Source organism: Taudactylus pleione, unplaced genomic scaffold, assembly GCF_031769625.1.
Source record: "Taudactylus pleione unplaced genomic scaffold, aTauple2 ptg001807l, whole genome shotgun sequence".
In the NCBI taxonomy this organism is placed as follows: Eukaryota; Metazoa; Chordata; class Amphibia; order Anura; family Myobatrachidae; genus Taudactylus; species Taudactylus pleione.
In genome coordinates this window covers 7865-33829 of record NW_028286204.1, presented here as the reverse complement: position 1 = coordinate 33829, position 25965 = coordinate 7865, and the positions used below count along the sequence as shown (strand labels likewise).

Genomic DNA, 25965 nt, shown 5'->3' with positions numbered 1-25965 from the left:
CCGGCACCAGATGACGCAACACACAGAACCCTTTATGAAACAAATCCTCCGCACTAACACCTGCAGCACATGACTTGCAGGATAGTAAAAAAAAAAAAATGGGTGTAGTATAACGCGACATATCTGACCAATCTTGCGGAAATATCAAGCAGCACTATACTGGTCCTGACTGATGCCAAAATTAGCCGCAGGGACCCATTTTCAGCATATGCAACACACAGTTCCATCTAAAATGTGGCAACGTGCAGCACGCAACAGTATGTGACAAACCTCACAAATATTAACGAGTATATAAATGTGAGGTCTCAGTACCACCCTAAGTACAGCTGTATTAGGGCAGATTAATAAAAGGGATAGATATACACTGACAGGTGAGAGAATTAAGTACAGACAGTCAGCACTAGCATAAGTCACATACAATGCAGATATATATATAGATATATACACACATAAACATGTCATATAATATACTGCACTATGTCACTGCATGCAACTTACCCAGATTCAGTGTCTGGGAAGGCTACAGCGCTGTGTACACTGACCTAATGGTGAGGTACGCAGGGGGACTGGACTCACTGCCATCTCCAGAGATTTCTGCTGCACCACAAGAAAATGGCCGCTGGAGACCTCAGAAGAAGCGTGGCCCGCGGAGGAAGCAGCTCAGCGACGCCAGACTATAATACTGAAAGGCGCGCTGAGCTGAGGGGAGGAGCCGCTGTAACAGGGAAGGGTATCTCCCCTGGCCGGCTATTAACCTCCCGGGACGCCGGCTCCCAGCACCGATCAGTAAGTCCCTGGTGGTCTAGTGGACACACGGGGTATGGGGGGCCCGCCGCCACTGCTGGCGCCTCCGGTCTGTCCCCAGAGACCGGAGGCACAGGATTGCATATTAAATACGCGGATCACCGCAAGCGGTGATCCGCGACCTTACCTGTTCCCCGTGGATCCGGCAGCAGTCCTGGGCGTCCCGCTGAGATCCCCAGATCTGTACTGGCGTCTCAGCGCCGGCGGGGTGACGGAGCGGCAGCTTAGACGTCCTATGGACAGTCCGACGCTGCCGCTCTAAAAGTCCAAAGTAAAAATAAAAAAAACTCTGTTCTTACAAAAAAATATAAAGCTTAGGGGCTGTTAATCAGCCCCACACTGCACTAAACGATGACCCGACTCCGGCCGGGCACCAACTTAAACTGAGGTGCCTCTGGCTTGGGGGGAGGGGTTATAGGGAGAGTGGACCCAAGTGCATCCTGGGAGCTAAAAGCTTTAACTGCGTGGTGCCCGGATTTGGTTTCCAACCTATACCCCAAGGTCAACCCTGTGGACCCCCTATGGACCCTGAAGTAGAAAGAGGTACAGTACACTGCAAGGGTTAGCCCCAGTATAAAAGAGTGTTACAAAGCAGGGGCTAGCCCCAGTATAAGAGGTACAGTACATAGCAGGGGCTAGCCCCAGTATAAGAGGTACAGTACATAGCAGGGGCTAGCCCCAGTATAAGAGGTACAGTACAAAGCAGGGGCTAGCCCCAGTATAAGAGGTACAGTACATAGCAGGGGCTAGCCCCAGTATAAGAGGTACAGTACATAGCAGGGGCTAGCCCCAGTATAAGAGGTACAGTACAAAGCAGGGGCTAGCCCCAGTATAAGAGGTACAGTACATAGCAGGGGCTAGCCCCAGTATAAGAGGTACAGTACAAAGCAGGGGCTAGCCCCAGTATAAGAGGTACAGTACAAAGCAGGGGCTAGCCCCAGTATAAGAGGTATAAAGCAGGGGCTAGCCCCAGTATAAGAGGTATAAAGCAGGGGCTAGCCCCAGTATAAGAGGTACAGTACATAGCAGGGGCTAGCCCCGGTATAAGAGAGGTACAGTACACTGCAAGGGCTAGCCCCAGTATAAGAGGTATAAAAGCAGAGGCTAGCCCCAGTATAAGAGGTATAAAGCAGGGGCTAGCCCTAGTATAAGAGGTATAAAGCAGGGGCTAGCCCCAGTATAAGAGGTATAAAGCAGGGGCTAGCCCTAGTATAAGACAGGAGGACACCACAAGGACTAACCCCAGTATGAGAGGGTTACACTGCAAGTGATACATACAATTGGTATTAACTAATGCAATCTGTAGCATGAGCAGGGGCATACTAAGTGTCAATGTGTAAATGGGATTATACATAAAACTACTTGTATTATTCAGTGTAATGTCCTACTCTGACAATGGCTGTAGGAAACAATTAAATGGGAACCAGCATTGTGCAATATGCATTACACCCCACAGGGGGCAGCAGTGTGCCATAAACAGGCCGCCGTCAGCCACAGCACAAACACAGCAACAAGTCTCAACCAAATATTTTAATGCATTTAATAAAAAACAAACAGTGATGTATTTATGTCCTATTTTGTATATAATATTTTGGTTTGTAATTATTTGTACACAATATGTGTGGGATAATTTTTGTGCTGTATTTTATTTCAACTATTATAAATAAAGAGATATATATATATATATATATATATATATATATAAAAAACAAAAAAACACAACCAACCACACACCTGGAAGAGACGCTGCTGATTCTTTATGGTCTCTTTACATTGGCGAATTTCATCTTTCAGTTTTTCAAGCTCCTTTTCATGATCCTCTTTGGCGATCGATCCTTTGCAATCTGGCGACGCCACGCAGACTTGAGCGGCTGAAATAACACATTAACTGCATAAAATGTCTATACCAGTAAGTAAACAATAACCACAGCGACAAGAACGCACCTTGGTTGTCCATCTTCTCCACGTGGCAGCGCAGTATGCGCCACTGCTGCCGAATGCTGTTAACCAGCTGCTCCCTGGCCGCCTCGCAGGATAACTCTAACAGGTTCTCCTTACTACAGTCTGCCGGGTCTTCCTCAATGTCTGAAAGGACCTGAGAGCAGAACCCAACGCTCATATCAGCAATAACGCAACAAACACGAGGAGCAATAACCGCAGAGCGCGGCGAAACAAACTAGTCACACAGCTAAAAGCAGCACCCTCCGCACACAATGGAACCGTGGAAAAACAACATGGATGATCATATCTCGCCATAGCATCCCATAGAAAGTTTTGTACGCCATCTGTTTAGGATACAGATGTTGGTCATCAGGCCACCTGGAGCGGGTCTCTAATGGTGGGTACACACTGGGCGATTAAAGTGGACGACTGAACGATATCGTTCAGTCGTCCACTTTATCGTCCATTTTTAACCCCAAAACGATGAATGATAACGACGACGTGCGTTTCCACGGGTCGTTCGTCATTATCGTTCATCGGGTTAACATGCAGGCCAACCTGACCATCTCGTCAGGTTGCTGCATGTTGGGGAATGGGGGAGAGAGCCCGGCACTTAACGATATTGTTAATGATATCGTTCAGCGGCTGTGCTCAATGTCATGAATGACATTGAGCACAGCCTGCCGGGGACACACTAGACGATATCGCTCAGGGAGTATATCATGTAGTGTGTACGCACCATAAGACTCTCGTACCAATCACTACCGGTTTAAGTTTACAACCAGCTAATGAGCTAGTAACGTGGTATTTGGTTTCTTTTTAACCACTTAACTGACGATTTTTCCAGCAAAACCGCTCAGAAATTGCCGTGTCCCCAGGAGAGTCCGGGGAGTCAGAGGAGATCCGATCTGCACATGCACAAGTCTCATCTATATACTATACGTGCATTAATAGGAAATCTATTCCAAATGAAAACATGATTTAATATTGGACGGTGTTGTCCTGCACATGTATGCGTGCTATTCTGCCACTTACGCCGGCTAGTGCTGTGATAGGCTAGTCTGGGGTAGGGATGGACATCGATTGTCGATGTTTGCCGACCATCAATGCTTTTACCATTCGTTACTAAACATCGGAATGCTGCCATCGAATTGTAATCATTCAATAGTGTTTCCATGGTGGCTTCTTTTCTTTAAAAGCTCTGCCTCCCCCGGCCGCTGTGTGCGCCGTGCCTCCGCCTCCCCCGGCCGCTGTGTGCGCCGTGCCTCCGCCTCCCCCGGCCGCTGTGTGCGCCGTGCCTCCGCCTCCCCCGGCCGCTGTGTGCGCCGTGCCTCCGCCTCCCCCGGCCGCTGTGTGCGCCGTGCCTCCGCCGGCCGCTGTGTGCGCCGTGCCTCCGCCTCCCCCGGCCGCTGTGTGCGCCGTGCCTCCGCCTCCCCCGGCCGCTGTGTGCGCCGTGCCTCCGCCTCCCCCGGCCGCTGTGTGCGCCGTGCCTCCGCCTCCCCCGGCCGCTGTGTGCGCCGTGCCTCCGCCTCCCCCGGCCGCTGTGTGCGCCGTGCCTCCGCCTCCCCCGGCCGCTGTGTGCGCCGTGCCTCCGCCTCCCCCGGCCGCTGTGTGCGCCGTGCCTCCGCCTCTGATAACCTTCCTGACTCATGCTGCTGGGATCGTTGGAGGCTGTCTCTCAGTGCCTCAGTCTTGGCCCTCCCACCCCGCTCTGCTAGCACTGATTGGCTCTCTGAGACAGAGAGAGCCAATCAGTGTGCAGCCCTGGCCCTGCAGCAGCTGTCACTCACAGACACACAGAGGGACAGCTAACAATGGCCCTGATTCAGAGCCGTACGCTCTGAGCAGAGCGCACGCTCTGAATGAGGGCCGGCCTCCATAACTATGGAGCGTCCTCCTGGACGCTCGTATAGCTGTGGGTCACCACCCACAGCCTATACGAGCGTGCAATTTGATGGCCGCGATGGTCATGACCATCGAAACTGTGAGCCGGAGCCTGCGGTTGAGGTTTTCAACCGCAAGGCCCGGAGTGATTTTGGCTCTATCAGAGCCAAAATCACTCCCACTGACATCACTAGTGATGTCAGTGGGCCGGCTTCTGACGGGAGGCGTTCCCTTAGGAACGCCCCCGTCAGGGAGGCACGCCCACCAAAGGGGGCGTGCTGTCAATCAACATCGATAGCACGCCCCCTTTGATCAGACACAACGAGCGAAGGAAAGTCCTTCGCTCGTCGCGTCTGGCGCATGCGCACGACGGAGCTCCCTCCGTCGTGCGCATGCTCAGTGCAGAACATCGACCCACTTGCGAGCGGACAGCTGCTCGCGAGTGGGTCTGAATCAGGGCCAGTGTTTTCACAGCAGAGATGGAGAGTGATGTCTCTGTAAGTATATTTAATAATGTTTTTACACTTTACTTTCTCATTGCTTTAAGTGCCCACAGCAGCGTGGCAGTGAGTGCTTCTCATTCTGCTCCTCGTCCTCAGTCAGCTCTGCCTGCACTTTTTTTTTTTTTTTTTTACTTTGTGTCCGAGCCCCTCCCCTAACCCCACCCCTTTACTATTCATATGAATAGTTTTTACCATTAAATGCTTTTGATGTGATGGTTAGTTACCATCGTAACTAAAGATTCAATGGTGGTAGCACTGCCATCATATGATGGTGGGCTTCCGATGTCCATCCCTAGCTCTGGGGCACAATTATGATGCAGATTGAGACACTGGCAGGAGAGGAGAACGGCCCCCACGTGGCACAGAGTCAGTGGTGACTGGTTGTTTGCGAATGTTCCACTGACACAGATTTCATTATCGCTGGGGCATAGATTATGCTTTTGGGAGAGGGTTTAACAAAGACCTTCTTCCCCCTATAACCAGAGACAGGGAGCAGTTCTAGCAGTTTTATTTATGCCCAATATTGAAGGTCTCTGTTGCAAATTAAATGGTTAAAAAAAGTGTGCACAAATGGGACATAGGTGATGTGTGCTGGGAGATACTGGGCACATGTGCCAGCAGACCAGCACGCATGCTAAGATAGGTGCCACTTTGCAAATGGTTACAAATGCACGTTTTAAAGGACTGGAAATTGCACCCGATTTGCAACCAACTCTGCATGAGTCCCTGTGTGCGCAGAACTGAACTTTCACCAATGTGCGGTTCCAGGTCCTTATGTACATAAAGGAGGGAAGAGGGCTCCACCCATTGCAGAGAAGATCACTAATGGGGGGCATCCACTAGATGATTTTAGCAGGCGATTGAACGATAACGATATAGTTATCGTTCAATCGTTTAAAAATCGTGCAGTAATTGTTTCTAACGATGTACGATGCGCGCTCCCGGAGGTCATTTGAACGTCTCCTCCTTTGACTGAACATGCAGGTCAATTTCACTTGATTGCTTACAAATCGTTTGCACATCGTTTGCACATCATTCACGCTGAATGATCAAACGATGAACCACTATCTGCCCACTATAGCTGAAAGCTGTCAATCACAGATTGAACGGTTTGCAAACGATCTAACGATAAACTATGTTTCAGAGTGGAAGATCAAATTTCAAGGGAAAATCGTTAAGAGGTTGGACAGGGATAAAATAGTCTAGTGGATGCCCCCCTTAAGAGGTTGGTCAGAATAGCGGCCTTTAACCGCTCGGCCTCATCACTAAGCAGCATCAAGCTGGTGGCCTGAACTAGGCGACTACACTGACGTACTGCAAGCTGGAGGCCTCAACTAGGCAACTACACTGACGTACTTCAAGCTGGCGGCCTGAACTAGACTACCACTGACGTACTGCAAGCTGGAGGTCTGAACTAGACTACCACTGACGTACTGCAAGCTGGAGGCCTGAACTAGACTACCACTGACATACTGCAAGCTGGAGGTCTGAACTAGACTACCACTGACGTACTGCAAGCTGGAGGCCTGAACTAGACTACCACTGACATACTGCAAGCTGGAGGCCTGAACTAGACTACCACTGACGTACTGCAAGCTGGAGGCCTGAACTAGACTACCACTGACGTACTGCCGGAAGCTTAAACTGCCCAAACATGCAGCGGTCTTTGGGTCCGATTCAGAGCTGACCGCTCTGACCAGAGCGCTCGCTCTGAATCAGGGCCGTTCTATTTAAATGTGGAGCAGCCTTTTGGACGCTTGCATAGCTGTGGGTTACCACCCACAGCTTATGCGAGCGTCCATGATGGTCGCGATGGTCAAAGACCATCGCGACCATCGGGCTTGCGACGAGACCCTGCGGTAGGGTCTTGCTACCGCAAGCCCAGGAGTGCTTTTGGCTCTATCAGAGCCAAAATCACTCCCACTGACATCACTAGTGATGTCAGTGGGGCCAGACTCAGACGGTAGGAGTTCCCATGAGAACGCCTCTGTCTGGTAGCCACGCCCCCAGCACGCCCACCAAAGGGGGCGTGCTGTCACTCACCATCGACAGCACGCCCCCTTTGGTGCGAGACCCCGAGCAACGTATTTCTCGTCGCTCGCCGGGTCTCGCGCATGCGCCCAACATCGACCCGCTTGCGAGTGACCTTCCCTCGCGAGCGGGTCTGAATGACCCCCTTTGTGTGTGTCTGTGTTGAGCACCAAAGCTTGACTTGTGTTGTACGGAGCTGGTAACAAATACATATACACAGTGTTCCAGCTGACTCCGTATGATGATCTATATAAAAAGGTGCCTTAGTAGGGGAGACTGAGTTGTACACTTACTGGTCCAAGAACGTCATCTGCTTTTCCCTTGGTTTTGGACTTCTGCAGGCTAAGGACAGAGATCATCTCTTTCTTCATTTGTTGCAGAACTTTCTTCAGCTCGGCGTTCTCCAGCATCAGCTGCTTCTGCCTCTGCTCATAGTCACTCAGCAGCACCTTGTACATCTCCTCCTCACTCCTGCAAAGGACGAGTACACACGGTTATACATAACGGGGACTGGAGCTGGGGCAACGACAAAAAAATAGGCTGTGACCCACAGAACCAATCACATGTCTAGTACACACTGCAGAGTTAGAGCAACGATGTAATTGGCTGCTATGGAGTTACAGTACCTCTATGCGCACCAGTTTTTATAAATGCCCCCAATGACCTCTGCTCTTACTTTACCATTCACAAATGCCGCACTCACCTGGCGTCGGTTTTGCTCGTCCTCCAGGCCATCCTCTTGCCGTCAGCTCTTCCTACGTAGTTCAGCACATCAATGGCTGCCAAATAAAGACACGTGTTATACATCTTTGTATAGATATTCCAGGCCAAGGACTACTCACTAAAAGATTACAGAAGTACCACTAGGCACAAGATAGTCATCCAGGGCTCAGTAAGTACCCAGCAGCCATGAATACAGAAACGTTCTCGACAAGGTCACATATAAGGTCATAGTGACGCAGACGGCGCTGCCTGGCTCTACGGTGACACTTACAGATCTTCTTGTCCCTCTTGTCCATCACCAGCTGGTACAGTCTCTCCTTCAGCTTGTTGTACTCCCTCTCCTTCCGCTTCAGGTTATGATTATGCTGAGTGGAGCGGCTGGCAATGATATTCTGCAATTTCTGTACCTACAAATACAAACTTACTAAAAACCAACAAACATCTCACATCAAACACTTGGAAACGCGATACTGTAACATTCAGGTTCTACAATCCAGTGTATCTGACACATCGGAAAATAAGATAACATACCAAAAGCTCTTACAGCAACACTAAATGGGGGCAAAATAGTAACAAAAAACACAAAACGCATTAATAATCATTGTTGTCACTAGTAAGAAATGAACAGAATGACAACCGCAGGTAGAAGCCGGGAAGTGTGTGGTCCTGGCAGGTCAGGTGCCAACCACTATATGGTAACCACAGGTAGAAGCCGGGAAGTGTGTGGTCCTGGCACTAGTAGGAGGTCAGGTGCCAACCACTATATGGTAACCACAGGTAGAAGCCGGGAAGTGTGAGGTCCTGGCACTAGGAGGTCAGGTGCCAACCACTATATGGTAACCACAGGTAGAAGCCGGGAAGTGTGTGGTCCTGGCACTAGTAGGAGGTCAGGTGCCAACCACTATACGGTAACCGCAGGTAGAAGCCGGGAAGTGTGTGGTCCTGGCACTAGTAGGAGGTCAGGTGCCAACCACTATACGGTAACCGCAGGTAGAAGCCGGGAAGTGTGTGGTCCTGGCACTAGTAGGAGGTCAGGTGCCAACCACTATACGGTAACCGCAGGTAGAAGCCGGGAAGTGTGTGGTCCTGGCACTAGTAGGAGGTCAGGTGCCAACCACTATACGGTAACCGCAGAAAGAAACCAGGAAGTGTGTGGTCCTGGCAGGTCAGGTGCCAACCACTATATGGTAACCGCAGGTAGAAGCCAGGAAGTGTGTGGTCCTGGCACTGGCAGGAGGTCAGGTGCCAACCACTATATGGTAACTGCAGGTAGAAGCCGGGAAGTGTGTGGTCCTGGCACTGGCAGGAGGGTTAGGTGCCAGCCACTAATAAATGGTTCCCCATCACATAAGCTGCTTATAACCTTTCATACCGATCGGACCCTTGTTTACTAGTCTTCCTGTGACGCACATCACTTCAAGGGAGGAAAAGTGGGTCGGCTGAAGGAGTAACCCCCATCACCATCATCTGTGAGGGCTACGCCATTTTCCACCCTGGCATACCCGGTTGGGTATGAGATACCGACGGCTTAAAAGCCATCGGTTCAAATCCCGACCCTGGAAGCACATCATAATCCCGACGCCAGCTAAGTGCATTTTACGCCTCCTCTCTCGCTCCCCCCCCTAACCCTCCCTTGGGGGTGCCTGACCCCAAGTCCCCCCCATGGTGCCCAACCCCTTCTCCCCTCACCCTAAACCTAACCTTCCCAGGGGCGCTTACCCTTACAGCACCCCCCCTTAGCCTAAACTTAACCCTCCCAGGGGGTGCCTAGCCCTAAGCCCCCCCGGGGGTGCCTAAACCCAACTCTTTTCACCGTGGCTAACACGTTGCGACGCCCGGCTAACCTACGTTCGGTATGCCGGGCGTCGGGATTTCGGCGTGGAGCTAATGATCGGAGTCGGTATTTAGACGCCTATCTATAGTCCCATGCCGGGCTTTCAGTGTCGGTATTCTGGCGGTTGGCATCCTGACTACACCCCCCCTTGGCAGAGCAGGTCTAACCAACCAGGTAAAGGAATTATTCAGTTTGGGAATAGCAGGGACACAATCCACCAACCTCTTCTTTTTCATTCTTCAGCAGTTGGAGCAGGTTGTTGTGCTTGCACTGCTGCTGGCGCTCCTTCTCCTGCAGAGCTGCGTTCTCTCGCTTGGTCACATCCAGCTGGTCCTAGAGGAAGGAAATAGAAGCCCGTGAAGAATAATAGTGGCAGTGCGCGTCTGGCGTATACGCGCCGCGGCGCCTGCTCACCTTAAGCTTGCTGTGACAGCTCTGCAGATGCTCCAGATCACTCGTCATTCTCAGGAGCTGCATTTCCGCATCTTCTCGTCTCCGCAGGTCTCGGCTGTGACGCTGGAGCAGCTCGTGGAGACAATTCACAACAGACACAACATGCAGCCGCTTCCCACCGCCATTCCTAGCCACGGTGAGTAGTGAGGGGAACCCCAGTACCGACAGCTCCTAATCACAGCCACAAAGGAAAGATAGAGAGAAGGCTGAATAATACAGAGCAGCACACGGCAACGTACAGCACACAGCATCAGAAAACTGACACTTCTAGGACCCTGGTGGTACAGACGTCAGGAGGGAAGGAGCCTTTGCAGCAGCCACTACACCAAATAGGAGGATTACTGCTACACAATACATTAAAGGGGGCCAAGCCTGGGATGGCAATTCCTTGGGACGGCCTTTACACGAGCCTGCCTGGGCAGATTGGCAGGATGGGGAGGGGGAGGGGGGGGGGGGGGGCTTTGGGGAGAGACAGACATGTCCCTGCCCACGGTTGCTGGAAGGTTTTGTTGTTATGTAGTCCAGTTTCCAACCATTGCAGATCAATGGGGATGAAATCCAGAATCATTCCAGCAGCCTCCAAGTTATACTAGTAGGGATTAGCTATTCCCTATGCAGAGGTTAAATATATATCTCAAAGGTGTGCCCTGGACACTTATCGTTTTACTGCCACATTGTGGGCCCCTGCTGCCGCCTCTCCCCTGCTGGAAGCCTGTGTGTACTACATATGAGTCAGTCATGTCCCAGTGCTCATCACCTTACCATACTGTGGTCACCTGCTGGAAGCTTGTGTGTACTACATATGAGTCAGTCATGTCCCAGTGCTCATCACCTTACCATACTGTGGTCACCTGCTGGAAGCTTGTGTGTACTACATATGAGTCAGTCATGTCCCAGTGATCGCGGCTGTTTGTGGGAGACACAACTACTTCATCTCCCCCAAACCTCAGCAAACATTGGCGACAGCTGGAAGTCACTGGCTGCCTATGCAGAGTATAGTAGTATCATGTAAGGGAGAGAAACCGTAGATTGCATGATAATTCCGTATGGGTCCAGGGGGTCTGGGACACAGAGTGGGGCCCAGCAAGGACCCCCGATAACCAATGGAGTTGATGAAGTTGGGGACATTCCATCCTGGACTCACCTGCTCAATGTACGTTATGCACTGTTCCATATTGTATTCGTTACAGAAGTTTGTATCTGGAGAAGTTTTCGCTATGCCGAGTGAGGGCTGCAGGAGGGAGGTCATCCTGGGCTCAAGATTGCAGTGTGACATAATTCTGTTTTCTAGGAGGAAGAGCGAGAATGTATATTAGCATATATTGTATCATGGCATTCATTGGCCACTAATCTCTATGCGATCGGATGCACACAGACGTGCGCAGCACCAGAACTGCAGCCTGAGTACTCCGACAAGACCTCCCCACCAGGCTAGCGAGAACCCCTTACCACAACCTTACAGGGACTGGTCACTTATTATAGTCAGAGTCCAGGTTCTTATGATCTTACAACAGTGTAGAAAAAGGAACTGAGCACAGACACTTACAGCTATAACCTGTATGTACCTGGCTGCAGCCTCCTAGAGAGCAGAGGAGCTGAGCAGACGCTTACAGCTATAACCTGTATGTACCTGGCTGCAGCCTCCTAGAGAGCAGAGGAGCTGAGCAAAGACGCTTACAGCTTAACCTGTATGTACCTGGCTGCAGCCTCCTAGAGAGCAGAGGCGCTGAGCACAGACACTTACAGCTATAACCTGTATGTACCTGGCTGCAGCCTCCTAGAGAGCAGAGGAGCTGAGCACAGACGCTTACAGCTATAACCTGTATGTACCTGGCTGCAGGCTCCTAGAGAGCAGAGGAGCCGAGCACAGACGGGAGGATTAGTGCACTACACAGGTTAGGTTACACTCTGCTATTTGAGGGCCTGACATAGACATCACCTATCCTGATCTGTGGGAGAAGAACTTATCGGACTCTGTGGAGCCACAGAAAGGAGTATTTGTAGTCAACTCTAAGCACAAGTCAGAGTCACACCCTAAACACATGCGGAGGTTTGAGCACTGACTCAGAGGCTGGCCATGCCGATTATGTCCCAGAAGTCTCTGCTCACTGACAGGAGTGGCCTTATGTGACGTGACAGGAGGAGTGGCCTTATGCGACGTGACAGGAGGAATCCAGCTCGTGTGTCTCTGCACCTGATACACCTGCAGCTTCCCAATAACCAGACACCAGGGAGCAGAGATTCTACTAATACACCATCCGCACCTACAGTAACACTGCTGGTGTGTATTACAGGGGACAATCAGGCACCATCTTATACACCATCCGCACCTACAGTAACACTGCTGGTGTGTATTACAGGGGACAATCAGGCACCATCTTATACACCATCCGCACCTACAGTAACACTGCTGGTGTGTATTACAGGGGACAATCAGGCACCATCTTATACACCATCCGCACCTACAGTAACACTGCTGGTGTGTATTACAGGGGACAATCAGGCACCATCTTATACACCATCCGTACCTACAGTAACACTGCTGGTGTGTATTACAGGGGACAATCAGGCACCATCCGCACCTACAGTAACACTGCTGGTGTGTATTACAGGGAACAATCAGGCACCATCCGCACCTACAGTAACACTGCTGGTGTATTACAGGGGACAATCAGGCACCATCTTATACACCATCCGCACCTACAGTAACACTGCTGGTGTGTATTACAGGGGATAATCAGGCACCATCTTATACACCATCCGCACCTACAGTAACACTGCTGGTGTGTATTACAGGGGACAATCAGGCACCATCTTATACACCATCCGCACCTACAGTAACACTGCTGGTGTGTATTACAGGGGACAATCAGGCACCATCTTATACACCATCCGCACCTACAGTAACACTGCTGGTGTGTATTACAGGGGACAATCAGGCACCATCTTATACACCATCCGTACCTACAGTAACACTGCTGGTGTGTATTACAGGGGACAATCAGGCACCATCTTATACACCATCCGCACCTACAGTAACACTGCTGGTGTGTATTACAGGGGACAATCAGGCACCATCTTATACACCATCCGTACCTACAGTAACACTGCTGGTGTGTATTACAGGGGACAATCAGGCACCATCCGCACCTACAGTAACACTGCTGGTGTGTATTACAGGGAACAATCAGGCACCATCCGCACCTACAGTAACACTGCTGGTGTGTATTACAGGGGACAATCAGGCACCATCTTATACACCATCAGTACCTACAGTAACACTGCTGGTGTGTATTACAGGGGACAATCAGGCACCATATTATACACCATCCGCACCTACAGTAACACTGCTGGTGTATTACAGGGGACAATCAGGCACCATCTTATACACCATCCGCACCTACAGTAACACTGCTGGTGTGTATTACAGGGGATAATCAGGCACCATCTTATACACCATCCGCACCTACAGTAACACTGCTGGTGTGTATTACAGGGGACAATCAGGCACCATCTTATACACCATCCGTACCTACAGTAACACTGCTAGTGTGTATTACAGGGGACAATCAGGCACCATCTTATACACCATCCGTACCTACAGTAACACTGCTGGTGTGTATTACAGGGGACAATCAGGCACCATCTTATACACCATCCGTACCTACAGTAACAGTGCTGGTGTATATTACAGGGTACAATCAGGGACCATCTTATACACCATCCGTACCTACAGTAACACTGCTGGTGTGTATTACAGGGGACAATCAGGCACCATCTTGTACACCATCCGCACCTACAGAAACACTGCTGGTGTGTATTACAGGGGACAATCAGGCACCATCTTATACACCATCCGCACCTACAGTAACACTGCTGGTGTGTATTACAGGGGACAATCAGGGACCATCTTATACACCATCCGTACCTACAGTAACACTGCTGGTGTATATTACAGGGTACAATCAGGGACCATCTTATACACCATCCGTACCTACAGTAACACTGCTGGTGTGTATTACAGGGGACAATCAGGCACCATCTTATACACCATCCGTACCTACAGTAACACTGCTGGTGTGTATTACAGGGGACAATCAGGCACCATCTTATACACCATCCGCACCTACAGAAACACTGCTGGTGTGTATTACAGGGGACAATCAGGCACCATCCGCACCTACAGTAACACTGCTGGTGTGTATTACAGGGGACAATCAGGCACCATATTATACACCATCCGCACCTACAGTAACACTGCTGGTGTGTATTACAGGGGACAATCAGGGACCATCCACACCTACAGTAACACTGCTGGTGTCTATTACAGGGGACAATCAGGCACCATCCGCACCTACAGTAACACTGCTGGTGTGTATTACTGGGTACAATCAGGCACCATCTTATACACCATCCGCACCTACAGTAACACTGCTGGTGTGTATTACAGGGGACAATCAGTCACCATCCGCACCTACAGTAACACTGCTGGTGTGTATTACAGGGGACAATCAGGCACCATCTTATATACACCATCCGCACCTACAGTAACACTGCTGGTGTGTATTACAGGGGACAATCAGGCACCATCTTATACACCATCCGTACCTACAGTAACACTGCTGGTGTGTATTACAGGGTACAATCAGGCACCATCTTATACACCATATGCACCTACAGTAACACTGCTGGTGTGTATTACAGGGGACAATCAGGCACCATGTTATACACCATCCGCACCTACAGTAACACTGCTGGTGTGTATTACAGGGTACAATCAGGCACCCATCTTAAAGACAAGATTCAATAGTAGATAAAGAAACACATGAGATAGATCCACACACACACACACACGTTTAGGCAGGTGTGGAAAAAAATGCTGTAAATTAAGAATGTTTTCAAAAATAGAAGTGTTAGTTTATTTTTAGCAATTAACAAAATGCAAAGTGAATTGACAGAAGAGAAATGTAAATCCAATCAATATCTGGTGTGACCACCCTTCGCCTTCAAAACAGCATCAGTTCTTCTCGGTACACTTGCAGACAGTTTTTGAAGGAGCTCGGCAGGGAGGTTGTTCCAAACATCTTGGAGAACTAATCAAAGATCTTCTGTGGCTGTAGGTTGCTCATATCCTTCTGTCTCTCCGTGTAATCCCAGCCAGACTGGGTGATGACGAGATCGGGGCTCTGTGGGGCCATATCATCGCTTCCAGGACTCCTTGTTCTTCTTTACGCTGAAGATAGTTCTTAATGACATTGGATGTATGTTTGGGGTCATTGTCCTGGTGCAGAATAAATTTGGAGCCAATCAGACGCCCCCCTGGTAGTATTACATGATGGATAAGTACCTGACTGTATTTCTCAGCATTAAGGACACCATTAATCCTGACCGAATCACCAACTCTATTTGCTGAAATGCAGCCACAAACTTGCAAGGATCCTCCACCATGCGTCACCATTGTACCTCTCTCCCCATGTGGCACTGTTACCTGCACACACTCATTATTATACCTCTCTCCACCATGCGTCACCATTGTCTGCACACACTCATTATTGTACCGCTCTCCACCATGTGTCACTGTTACCTGCACACACTCATTATTGTACCTCTCTCCACCATGCGTCACCATTGTCTGCACACACTCATTATTGTACCGCTCTCCACCATGCGTCACTGTTACCTGCACACACACATTATTGTACCTCTCTCCCCATGTGTCACTGTTACCTGCACACACTCATCATTGTACCGCTCTCCACCATGCGTCACTGTTACCTGCACACACTCATTATTGTACCGCTCTCCACCATGCGTCACCATTGTCTGCACACACTCATTATTGTACCGCTCTCCACCATGCGTCACTGTTACCTGCACACACTCATTATTGTACCTCTCTCCCATGTGTCACTGTTACCTGCACACACTCATTATTGTACCTCTCTCCACCATGTGTCACTATTATTGTACCGCTCTCCACCATGCGTCACTGTTACCTGCACACGCGCATTACTGTACCGTTCTCCACCATGCGTCACTGTTACCTGCACAAACTCATTACTGTAACGTCCTCCAGCCTTTCGGCTCAGAACTGGCAGAAACCAGTAGGACCCAGGTACACTCATCTACTGTTCGGAGAAGTCTGGCCAGAAGTGGTCTTCGTGGAAGAATTGCCACTAAAAGTCATACCTACGACGTGGAAACAAGGCCAAGCGACTCAACTATACATGAAAACATAGGAACTGTGGTGCAGAAAAATGGCAGCAGGTGCTCTGTACTGAGGAGTCACAATGTGGGATATTTGGCTGTAACAGAGGCAATTTGTTCGCTGAAAGGCTGGAGAGCGGTAATGAGAGTCTGCAGGTAACAGTGACACATGGTGGAGAGAGGTACAATAATGAGTGTGTGCAGGTAACAGTGACACATGGTGGAGAGAGGTACAATAATGAGTGTGTGCAGGTAACAGTGACACATGGTGGAGAGAGGTACAATAATGAGTGTGTGCAGGTAACAGCGACACATGGTGGAGAGAGGTACAATAATGAGTGTGTGCAGGTAACAGCGACACATGGTGGAGAGAGGTACAATAATGAGTGTGTGCAGGTAACAGCGACACATGGGGGAGAGCGGTACAATAATGAGTGTGTGCAGGTAACAGTGACACATGGGGGAGAGCGGTACAATAATGAGTGTGTGCAGGTAACAGCGACACATGGTGGAGAGAGGTACAATAATGAGTGTGTGCAGGTAACAGCGACACATGGTGGAGAGAGGTACAATAATGAGTGTGTGCAGGTAACAGTGACACATGGTGGAGAGAGGTACAATAATGAGTGTGTGCAGGTAACAGTGACACATGGTGGAGAGAGGTACAATAATGAGTGTGTGCAGGTAACAGTGACACATGGGGGAGAGCGGTACAATAATGAGTGTGTGCAGGTAACAGTGACACATGGTGGAGAGAGGTACAATAATGAGTGTGTGCAGGTAACAGTGACACATGGGGGAGAGCGGTACAATAATGAGTGTGTGCAGGTAACAGTGACACATGTTGGAGAGAGGTACAATAATGAGTGTGAGCAGGTAACAGTGACACATGTTGGAGAGAGGTACAATAATGAGTGTGTGCAGGTAACAGTGACACATGGTGGAGAGAGGTACAATAATGAGTGTGTGCAGGTAACAGTGACACATGGTGGAGAGAGGTACAATAATGAGTGTGTGCAGGTAACAGTGACACATGGGGGAGAGGTACAATAATGAGTGTGTGCAGGTAACAGTGACACATGGGGGAGAGGTACAATAATGAGTGTGTGCAGGTAACAGTGACACATGGGGGAGAGAGGTACAATAATGAGTGTGTGCAGGTAACAGTGACACATGGTGGAGAGAGGTACAATAATGAGTGTGTGCAGGTAACAGTGACACATGGTGGAGAGAGGTACAATAATGAGTGTGTGCAGGTAACAGTGACACATGGGGGAGAGGTACAATAATGAGTGTGTGCAGGTAACAGTGACACATGGGGGAGGTTACTTGCAAGTTTGTGGCTGCATTTGAGCAAATGGAGTTGGGGATTTGGTCAGGATTAATGGTGTCCTTAATGCTGAGAAATACAGGCAGGTACTTATCCATCATGTAATACTACCAGGGGGGCGTCTGATTGGCTCCAAATTTATTCTGCAGCAGGACAATGACCCCAATCATACATCCAATGTCATTAAGAACTATTTTCAGCATAAAGTACCAAGTGATGATATGTCAGAGCCCTGATCTCACTATCACCCAGTCTGTCTGGGATTATGTGGAGAGACAGAAGGATATGAGCAAGCTACAGCCACAGAAGATCGGTGCTCAGTTCTCCAAGTTGTTTGGAACAACCTCCCTGCCGAGCTCCTTCAAAAAAAAAAAATAATAATAATATGTGAATATTATAATAACATTTTTTACACACTTTTTTATTTTTTTATTTATTATAATATTCACATCATATATATTTTTTATTTCACTAGTATATGTGCAATGTTAATGCTGCAGCTCAGATCACTTCAGTCTGCATTAGAGCCTTAATAATGAACAAATGACATAAAACGTAAAGTATTTTTTTTTTTTCATTCATAATTGAACAATTTATTTTCAGGGGGCAAAAACAAAGTCTAACCTGGAACACAAATAGTTATTATTACGTTAGTGTTATTTATTATACACTTTGGAAGACAATGAAAGATATTAAAGTGGCACGGTTACATACCATGGACAAAGCTGAAACACGCAGGCTGCCTATTACAGAGCTGAGTACCAGACACGCAGGCTGCCTATTACAGGGGCAGCGTACCAGACACACAGGCAGGCTGCCTATTACAGGGGCAGAGTACCAGACACACAGGCAGGCTGCCTATTACAGGGGCAGCGTACCAGACATGCAGGCAGGCTGCCTACTACAGGGGCAGCGTACCAGACACGCAGGCAGGCTGCCTATTACAGGGGCAGCGTACCAGACACACAGGCAGGCTGCCTATTACAGGGGCAGCGTACCAGACACGCAGGCAGGCTGCCTACTACAGGGGCAGCGTACCAGACACGCAGGCAGGCTGCCTATTACAGGGGCAGATTACCAGACACGCAGGCAGGCTGCCTATTACAGGGCTGAGTACCAGACACACAGTCAGCGGTGACCAAATTGTCAGAACTGCAAAGTTTGTTTTTTTATGAAATCTATTAAGGGCCGCTGGCTCGTTTCTTACTGTAACTACAAGCATTATACAGGAGAAGATACTGGTACAGAGCTTATATCACAGGTGTTAGATGGTCCTGATGGAGAAAGTATATGCAGCATTTCTGTATGACAGAATCTAGATCAGTCATTAGAGGGGAGGGGGTCTATTTATCAAGCCGATTTTTCATAAAATTATGCAGAGACAGCAATTTCTGTATAATTCTATGTATTCCTACCAACAGTTTGTATAGGAGATTTCAGACATCCTGCAAAAGCCTAATATGCGCTGCTGACCGCAGTCCCCATCATCATCATCATCATCATCAACTTCGGTCAGACCCGCCCCAAGTACCAAACCACGTTGATTTGTGCCATCACCAGATGGTGTACAGCACTTTGTATAGGGAGGCATTGTCGCAGGAACCCTCTCCCGGGGGCCTCCATCAGGCTCCGGTAACGGACAATGCGCGCATATGCGTAGTGTCACTTTCCCAGGAGGAGCCTCTCAATTGTGGTTCATGTGCACAGTGTGTTTCCGGAGCAGGACAGAGGAGTCACAGGCGTAAACTGGTTTCTCATCTGAGGATGGTGTAACCAACGGGACCAAACTGCGAAGGCTTTGCATTTCAGAATTTGGTACATAGGGGGTCAGACCGTAGACCCCATTGATGATGATGATGATGATATTATTAACAACAACAAGTCTGCAGCGGTTGTCAGCATTTTACAGAACATGTCTGTCAATCTCCTGCATTAGGCTGTTGGTACATAGCCGGGATATAGTAACTGGAGTGGATTGACAAATAGGCACTAGGGACCTCATTCAGAGGCGTTCGCACTGGAGCGATAGGTCGCACCCAAAGTGATCGAGAATATGCAAAACGAGCGCTCAGTCGCAACGCACATCGTAAGTGCGGAAACACCCACAACAATGAAAGCACACCTCCTATCTCTACGGCCTAATTCAGAGTCGGTCGCAGGCGGCAACCTACGTCAGCACGATTAACACCTGTTACATTGTTAATTGCCTACAGACATTGATTGAGGCAGAAACCATCGCCTGCACTCGCAATGCTTAAGGTAGACCCTGGGCTACCCTTAGCTCTGCGAGCAGTAGCGTCGTTATTGCAACGAGATGACGTGTGTGATGACTCGCTCAGTAATAGATGCACGCCCTTAAAACGCACTTTTTAAAGGTCAACCACGCCTGCGTGCGCACCACCACACCCCCGTTCACAAGCACCTTCCCCCGTAACCACCCACAAACGGCACGAAATGTCAATCACAGCTACGACCACGTAGTGACTAGCGAGCAAGAGGATTGCGGTCGGGAAGACATTCTTGCGCACTGCCATGTACACGCATGTGCAGTTGAAAAAAAAAACATCGCTCGCTACGACAAATCGCTCCGTGCGACCGCCTCTGAATGAGGTCCTAGGTCTCTGTCTGTCTGATATTACACAACATTATAGATTTATTTACAGAACGGTCAGACATTACCGCTACCGGAGTCTCTCATGGTGCCTGTATCCCAGTCGCTCATAGCCAGCATACAGGTCAGTGATGCACTTTATGTAACACGGAGGAGACAAGTCATCTGGACATTTCCTAGAAATAAAAACCACACTTTAGCGGAGGGAAGTAACAGAGAACAATCATTTGTTTATGGTACAGCGTTATTGCGTCTGCAGGTGTAAGGGCCGCGTCTCAGTAGCTGCTCTCCAGGGAACAAGGATCCATGTTATGCTTTTGCAGAATTAAAACCTGTATTACCCATTTAACATGCATTAAGAGTTACTGTTACTGTAGTACCCAGAAACATAAGTGTAAAATGTCCAGTATGCACAGCGACATGTAGAGGTGAGTATCTAGCACCCGACAGTGAGAAGACTGAACGAGAATGATATCATGGTTGTTCACTACACTGCGCAGTGCCCGCACTGACCGATATATCATTCAATGTAGGCACTCACCCTCATCCCCGAACTTTGGTCAACCTGAAGATATCCGCAGGATGACAGCAAGTTCGGGTAATGCGTGATGCCAGCAACGACCGGTGTGAATACGCTTCGCTGGTCGTTGCTGACAGTTTGCTGCCCGATTAACAAGTGATTGAACAGTAACATTATCGTTCAATCGCTCTGTGTAATCGGGTAGTGGATACGCACCTTAAGGATAAAAGCGAGCGCCACAGCTCCTGTCAGCAGCCATTAAAGTGTAACTGTTGCTGCAAATTAGAGTCTGCTCATTAAGGGCCTGATTCAGAGCCGCTCGTAAGCGGCCGCTCGTTCGTTCCGACCGATGTTCGCACAACTGCGCATGCGTACGGATTTTAATACGCATGTGCGAACCAGTCAGTGCGGCCAAAAATCGTTTGTTCGCTAAATAGCGAATGCCTGCTATTTTGAGTGACAGGAGGAGGCGTATGTGGGTGGTAACAGGGGAAGGTGCTTGAAAACGGGGAGTGGAGATCCGAACGCAGGCGTGCTTAAAGGTCAAAACGGGCATTTTATGGGTGTGCATAATTAATACAGCAGCGTCATTGACCACGTCACTGGGTTATTTTATAGTCAGAACTGCTCGCAAGATTGTGGTAGGAAAAACCAACCACAAGAATAGCGAGCAGTTCATACGCTGGTCGATGTACTCGATTAATCTAATAAATAGCGGACATGACGTATGGTGCGAGCGGCCAGGGGGCGTATTTTTCAAAATTACGACCGCAAGTTTTGTTCGCTCGTTCAGACATAGAGGAGTGAACAGACCGCAAAGTGCGAACGGTTCATTTGAATAGCCACCCCTTTTTAATGAATGAGCGAGCGCAAATAGCGTCCGGCTCTGAATCAGGCCCTAAGATCCGAATATTCCGACGCTATAAATTCCCTAAGTGACATGAAGATGCCTCAGATTAATGTAGGAGCTGCTCATCTATACTACATGCCCATGGGGGGGGACAGGTACTCTAACCCCTTATTGCTGTGTGAGAAAACACTTTGATAACAAATACAGTAAGTAACTGGTGCGGGAGCACGCAGGCCAGAAATAGAATCCCTCCAATCTACTTAAAGCCGATCCGTTTTGTCGGAGTAATCCCTCCAGATGGCTCGGTTGTGAGCTATTCCTACGCGAGTCCCAGCACACGTGGTCACATAAAGGGGTATTATTTGTGTTACCAGAAAACTGGTGCGGATTATAGACATAAGTTACCGTATAGGTACTGACTGGGTATAAATAAGGTCCATGGCTCCCAAATTTTGTCGAAGGAGCAGAGAAGGCCGCAAACATAAGAAAAGATTAAATAAGCTACTAAGACACTGGAAGGAGCATAAGTGCAACACAAAGCCTCTAAGCTCTATCATAAGAGATTATTTATAACAATTGATGGCGATTGCCTGCAAATGTTTCTGTAATAACAGAGCACAGCAGAATTATATCCAATGATAACCATAGAGGACTGCGCACTCCTGAATGTACATACATAGCATACGGGATATTGCTAGACTGCAACATACAGCGCTCCAAAACCAGTTCTGGGGCCCCAGAGTAATATCAGGCACCAGCAATGCTACATAGCACATACGGCCTGATTCAGAGCCGGACGCAATTAGCGCTCGCTCGTCCAGAAAATAGGGGTGACTATTCAAATGAACCGTTCGCTCTTTGCGGTCTGTTCACGCCTCTAGGTCTGAACGAGCGAACAAAACTTGGTCGTTTTTTGGGAAACTACGCCCCCTGGCCGCTCGCATCCTACGTCATGTCCACTATTAGATTAATCGAGTACATCGACCAGCGTATGAACTGCTCGCTATTCTTGTGGTTGGTTTTTCCTACCATAATCTTGCGAGCAGTTCTGGCTATAAAATAACCCAGTGACGTGGTCAATGACGCTGCTGTATTAATTATGCACACCCATAAAACGCCCGTTTTGACCTTTAAGCACGCCTGCGATCGGATCTCCACTCCCCGTTTTCAAGCACCTTCCCCTGTTACCATCCACATACGCCTCCTCCTGTCACTCATTAGCAGGCATTCGCTATTTTGCGAGCACATGAATTTCGACCGCACTGACTGGTTCGCGCATGCGTATAACGGTCTGTACGCATGCGCAGTTGGGCAAACGTCGCTCGGAGCAAACGAGCGGCCGCTTACGAGCGGCTTTGAATCAGGCCCATAGACCCAACCCACAGCCAAACACCACCATAGAGACAAAGGGACATGCGTTTCCAGGCCGTTCCGCCCAGTACCGATTTATAGGCCAGGAAGTAATGGCTGCGATGACAGAGACTAACCTGACTAATGGTGCATACACACTGGGCGATAAAGTGGACGACTGAACGTTAACGATATAGTTATCGTTGTGTCGTCCACTTTATCGTCCATTTTTAACCCCAAAAAGATGAACGATGACGACAACGCGCGTTGTCACGGGTCGTTCGTCATAATCGTTCATCGGGCTGACATGCAGGCCAACCCGACGATCTCGTCAGGTTGCTGCATGTTGGGGAATGGGGGAGAGAGCCCGGCGCTGAACGATATCGTTAATGATATCGTTCAGCAGCTGTGCTCAATGTCATAAACGACATTGAGCACAGCCTGCCGGGGACACACTACACAATATGCTCCCTGAGCGATATCGTGTAATGTGTACCCACCATAAGCCCCCTATAGCATCCCTCGCTGACCTACCTTCCCCATGATGCTCAGGCACCGGTATAGGAGCACAGCTATACAACAGGGTTATGTACATACACATGATACAAGTGATAGAATATACAGGATATGGATATTGGAAGTCACCCAGGAGCACTGTGACCATATCACAGGGCTGTAGCATATATACATTAGTGGCCTGAGGCATAAGTTACTGCGGGGGGCATTATACATTTTAATACGCACATTTCCCTACTGATCACCGATTACCTCACTTTACTGTTTATATACAAATTATTGATATGATGGAGGAAAAGGTTTGTCACATACAGTCCTGTGCATCAGTCTATACCAAGCACCGAATAGAAGCATGTCATCGGGGTATGCCATTATCAGCGATGGCTGTGTGGTGCCAGCATGCCAGCCATTTCCCCGCTCCTGGCAACCACCAAGATCTCACCTCATATCATATAGGGTAACCTGCGGGGATATGTGACTATTATTGGCGCAGTCACATGTCACTGATAACAGACTACTGCTCAATGCTACAGATGGACACTGCAAGTAACCCCAATTAGGTCTTTACACAAACACCTATTACTTATAGAATGAAAAATAATTTTTACTTAATGTACCTCTGATCTAATGTACCGCACAGAGGGCTCGATTCATTATGGATCTCAACTGCGATAGTATGCTAAATCATTGCGATCACAATACCGCCGCACTACATAAGGACGCCCACTTTACCCAACACACATCCGTAATATTTAGCAAGACTGGGAAAACATCAGTACAATGGAGTACCATCGCAGCCTTACGCACACTTACACAGGCTCTGACCGTATTCAGAAATTGCTAACTTCCACGTACGCTATGAGTACTCAGGCTGCGTAGGGCATCGCAGTGACCAATTTATGCACGCCCATGCAACGGCATTCAAACGCCATGGCACGCCTGCGTTCGCCCGACCACCTCCCAAAAACGGCACTACCTGTCAGTCAGTCTGCGATGGGTCTGCGTAGCCGCTGTGTTCAGAGGCCGGTTCCCGCACTGTGATGCATACACAACAATCGGCGGATAGCGTGCGTATTAGCAGTTGCGTAGCGAGCTGAATCAGGCCTAGAGTACACTTGCTACAGACTGATAATCCCGTGTTACATGGTAACGAAAGGGGCTGCTTCAAAAATACTGAGATTAATGTTTCAGATGCACCTTTAACAGGCACATAAAGCACAAACGCATCAGAAACAAACAAGACTTATAGGAAGTCTGACAAAGCACAGACATTACCCAAACACATACAAAGCCCCACTTACTGTACGTCACTATACAGCCCTGAATGCCACGAGCAATCTGCAGCCTATCTCACCCCAGCACTGCTCTCCCTGCGCTAGACGATAAGCTGCTTACATGGAGCACAACCCACAGATCAGACCCCTCCTTGTGACATAGGTCACCACTAGCTCTCCCCAAGCCTCATACAGCACCAGGCTCAGATCCTTACTGCTCAGCACAAGGACTGAGAGACCCCATGGGAGGACAATCACTATTACACTTTAAATCAACCTCGGACGCTTTGTTAAAATCAAATGTTAATTACAAAAATCTAACACAATTTACTGTATCATGAAGTTACCCAAAAGCATCCAATCAGCTTCTATCTATCATTTTATACAAAGTACCTGCGAAATGCTACCTTGAAGCTGATTGGTTGCTATATACAACTCATTTCTCTGCTGGATACATTCTTATGTCAGTTCTGTCCAGACATCAAATGATTATTAAAATGGTCAAATCTGCAAATGAATGTGAGCTGTGAAGTGTAAATCCCAAATATAGCCCAGGAACCCCTCACCTGTCCCAGGATGTGACCTTTACACCAATTCTCAGGCAAAGCTGCAGTTTAAGACACATCCAGTCATTATAGATCAGCTGCAAAAACACAGGTGCAATACAGCTGTCACAGCCTGACAGAGCGCCTTCCAGGGGGGCCTGCCATGTATCTGATGGGCATATAGAGTGCCTTCCAGGGGGGCCTGCCATGTATCTGATGGGCATATAGAGTGCCTTCCAGGGGGGCCTGCCATGTATCTGATGGGCATATAGAGTGCCTTCCAGGGGGGCCTGCCATGTATCTGATGGGCATACAGGGTGCCTTCCAATGGGGGCCTGCCATGTATCTGATGGGCATGCAGAGTGCCTTCCAGGGGGGCCTGCCATGTATCTGATGGGCATATAGAGTGCCTTCCAGGGGGGCCTGCCATGTATCTGATGGGCATACACAGTGCCTTCTAAGGGGGGCCTGCCATGTATCTGATGGGCATACACAGTGCCTTCTAATGGGGGCCTGCCATGTATCTGATGAGCATACAGAGTGCCTTCTAATGGGGGCCTGCCATGTATCTGATGGGCATACACAGTGC

General features: G+C 49.0%; 1 protein-coding gene across 2 annotated transcripts in view; it reads right to left on the bottom strand.

The window, feature by feature from the left end:
* The window catches only part of SSX2IP (SSX family member 2 interacting protein), a 33146-nt gene extending 12653 nt beyond the window's left edge, over positions 1–20493 (bottom strand). The window contains exons 1-9 of one of the 2 annotated variants that reach the window (XM_088465034.1): positions 20390–20493; positions 11318–11460; positions 10135–10344; positions 9943–10053; positions 8158–8293; positions 7867–7942; positions 7457–7634; positions 2749–2899; positions 2539–2675 (exon numbers count right to left, since the gene is read on the bottom strand). In XM_088465034.1, coding sequence (XP_088321160.1) covers positions 2539–2675; positions 2749–2899; positions 7457–7634; positions 7867–7942; positions 8158–8293; positions 9943–10053; positions 10135–10344; positions 11318–11460; positions 20390–20441 — 1194 coding nt within the window. In that variant the 5' untranslated portion in view covers positions 20442–20493. The remainder of the gene's footprint in view (positions 1–2538; positions 2676–2748; positions 2900–7456; positions 7635–7866; positions 7943–8157; positions 8294–9942; positions 10054–10134; positions 10345–11317; positions 11461–20389) is intronic. The other variant, XM_088465035.1, reaches the window with a different exon arrangement.
* Positions 20494–25965: the final 5472 nt, after the last annotated feature.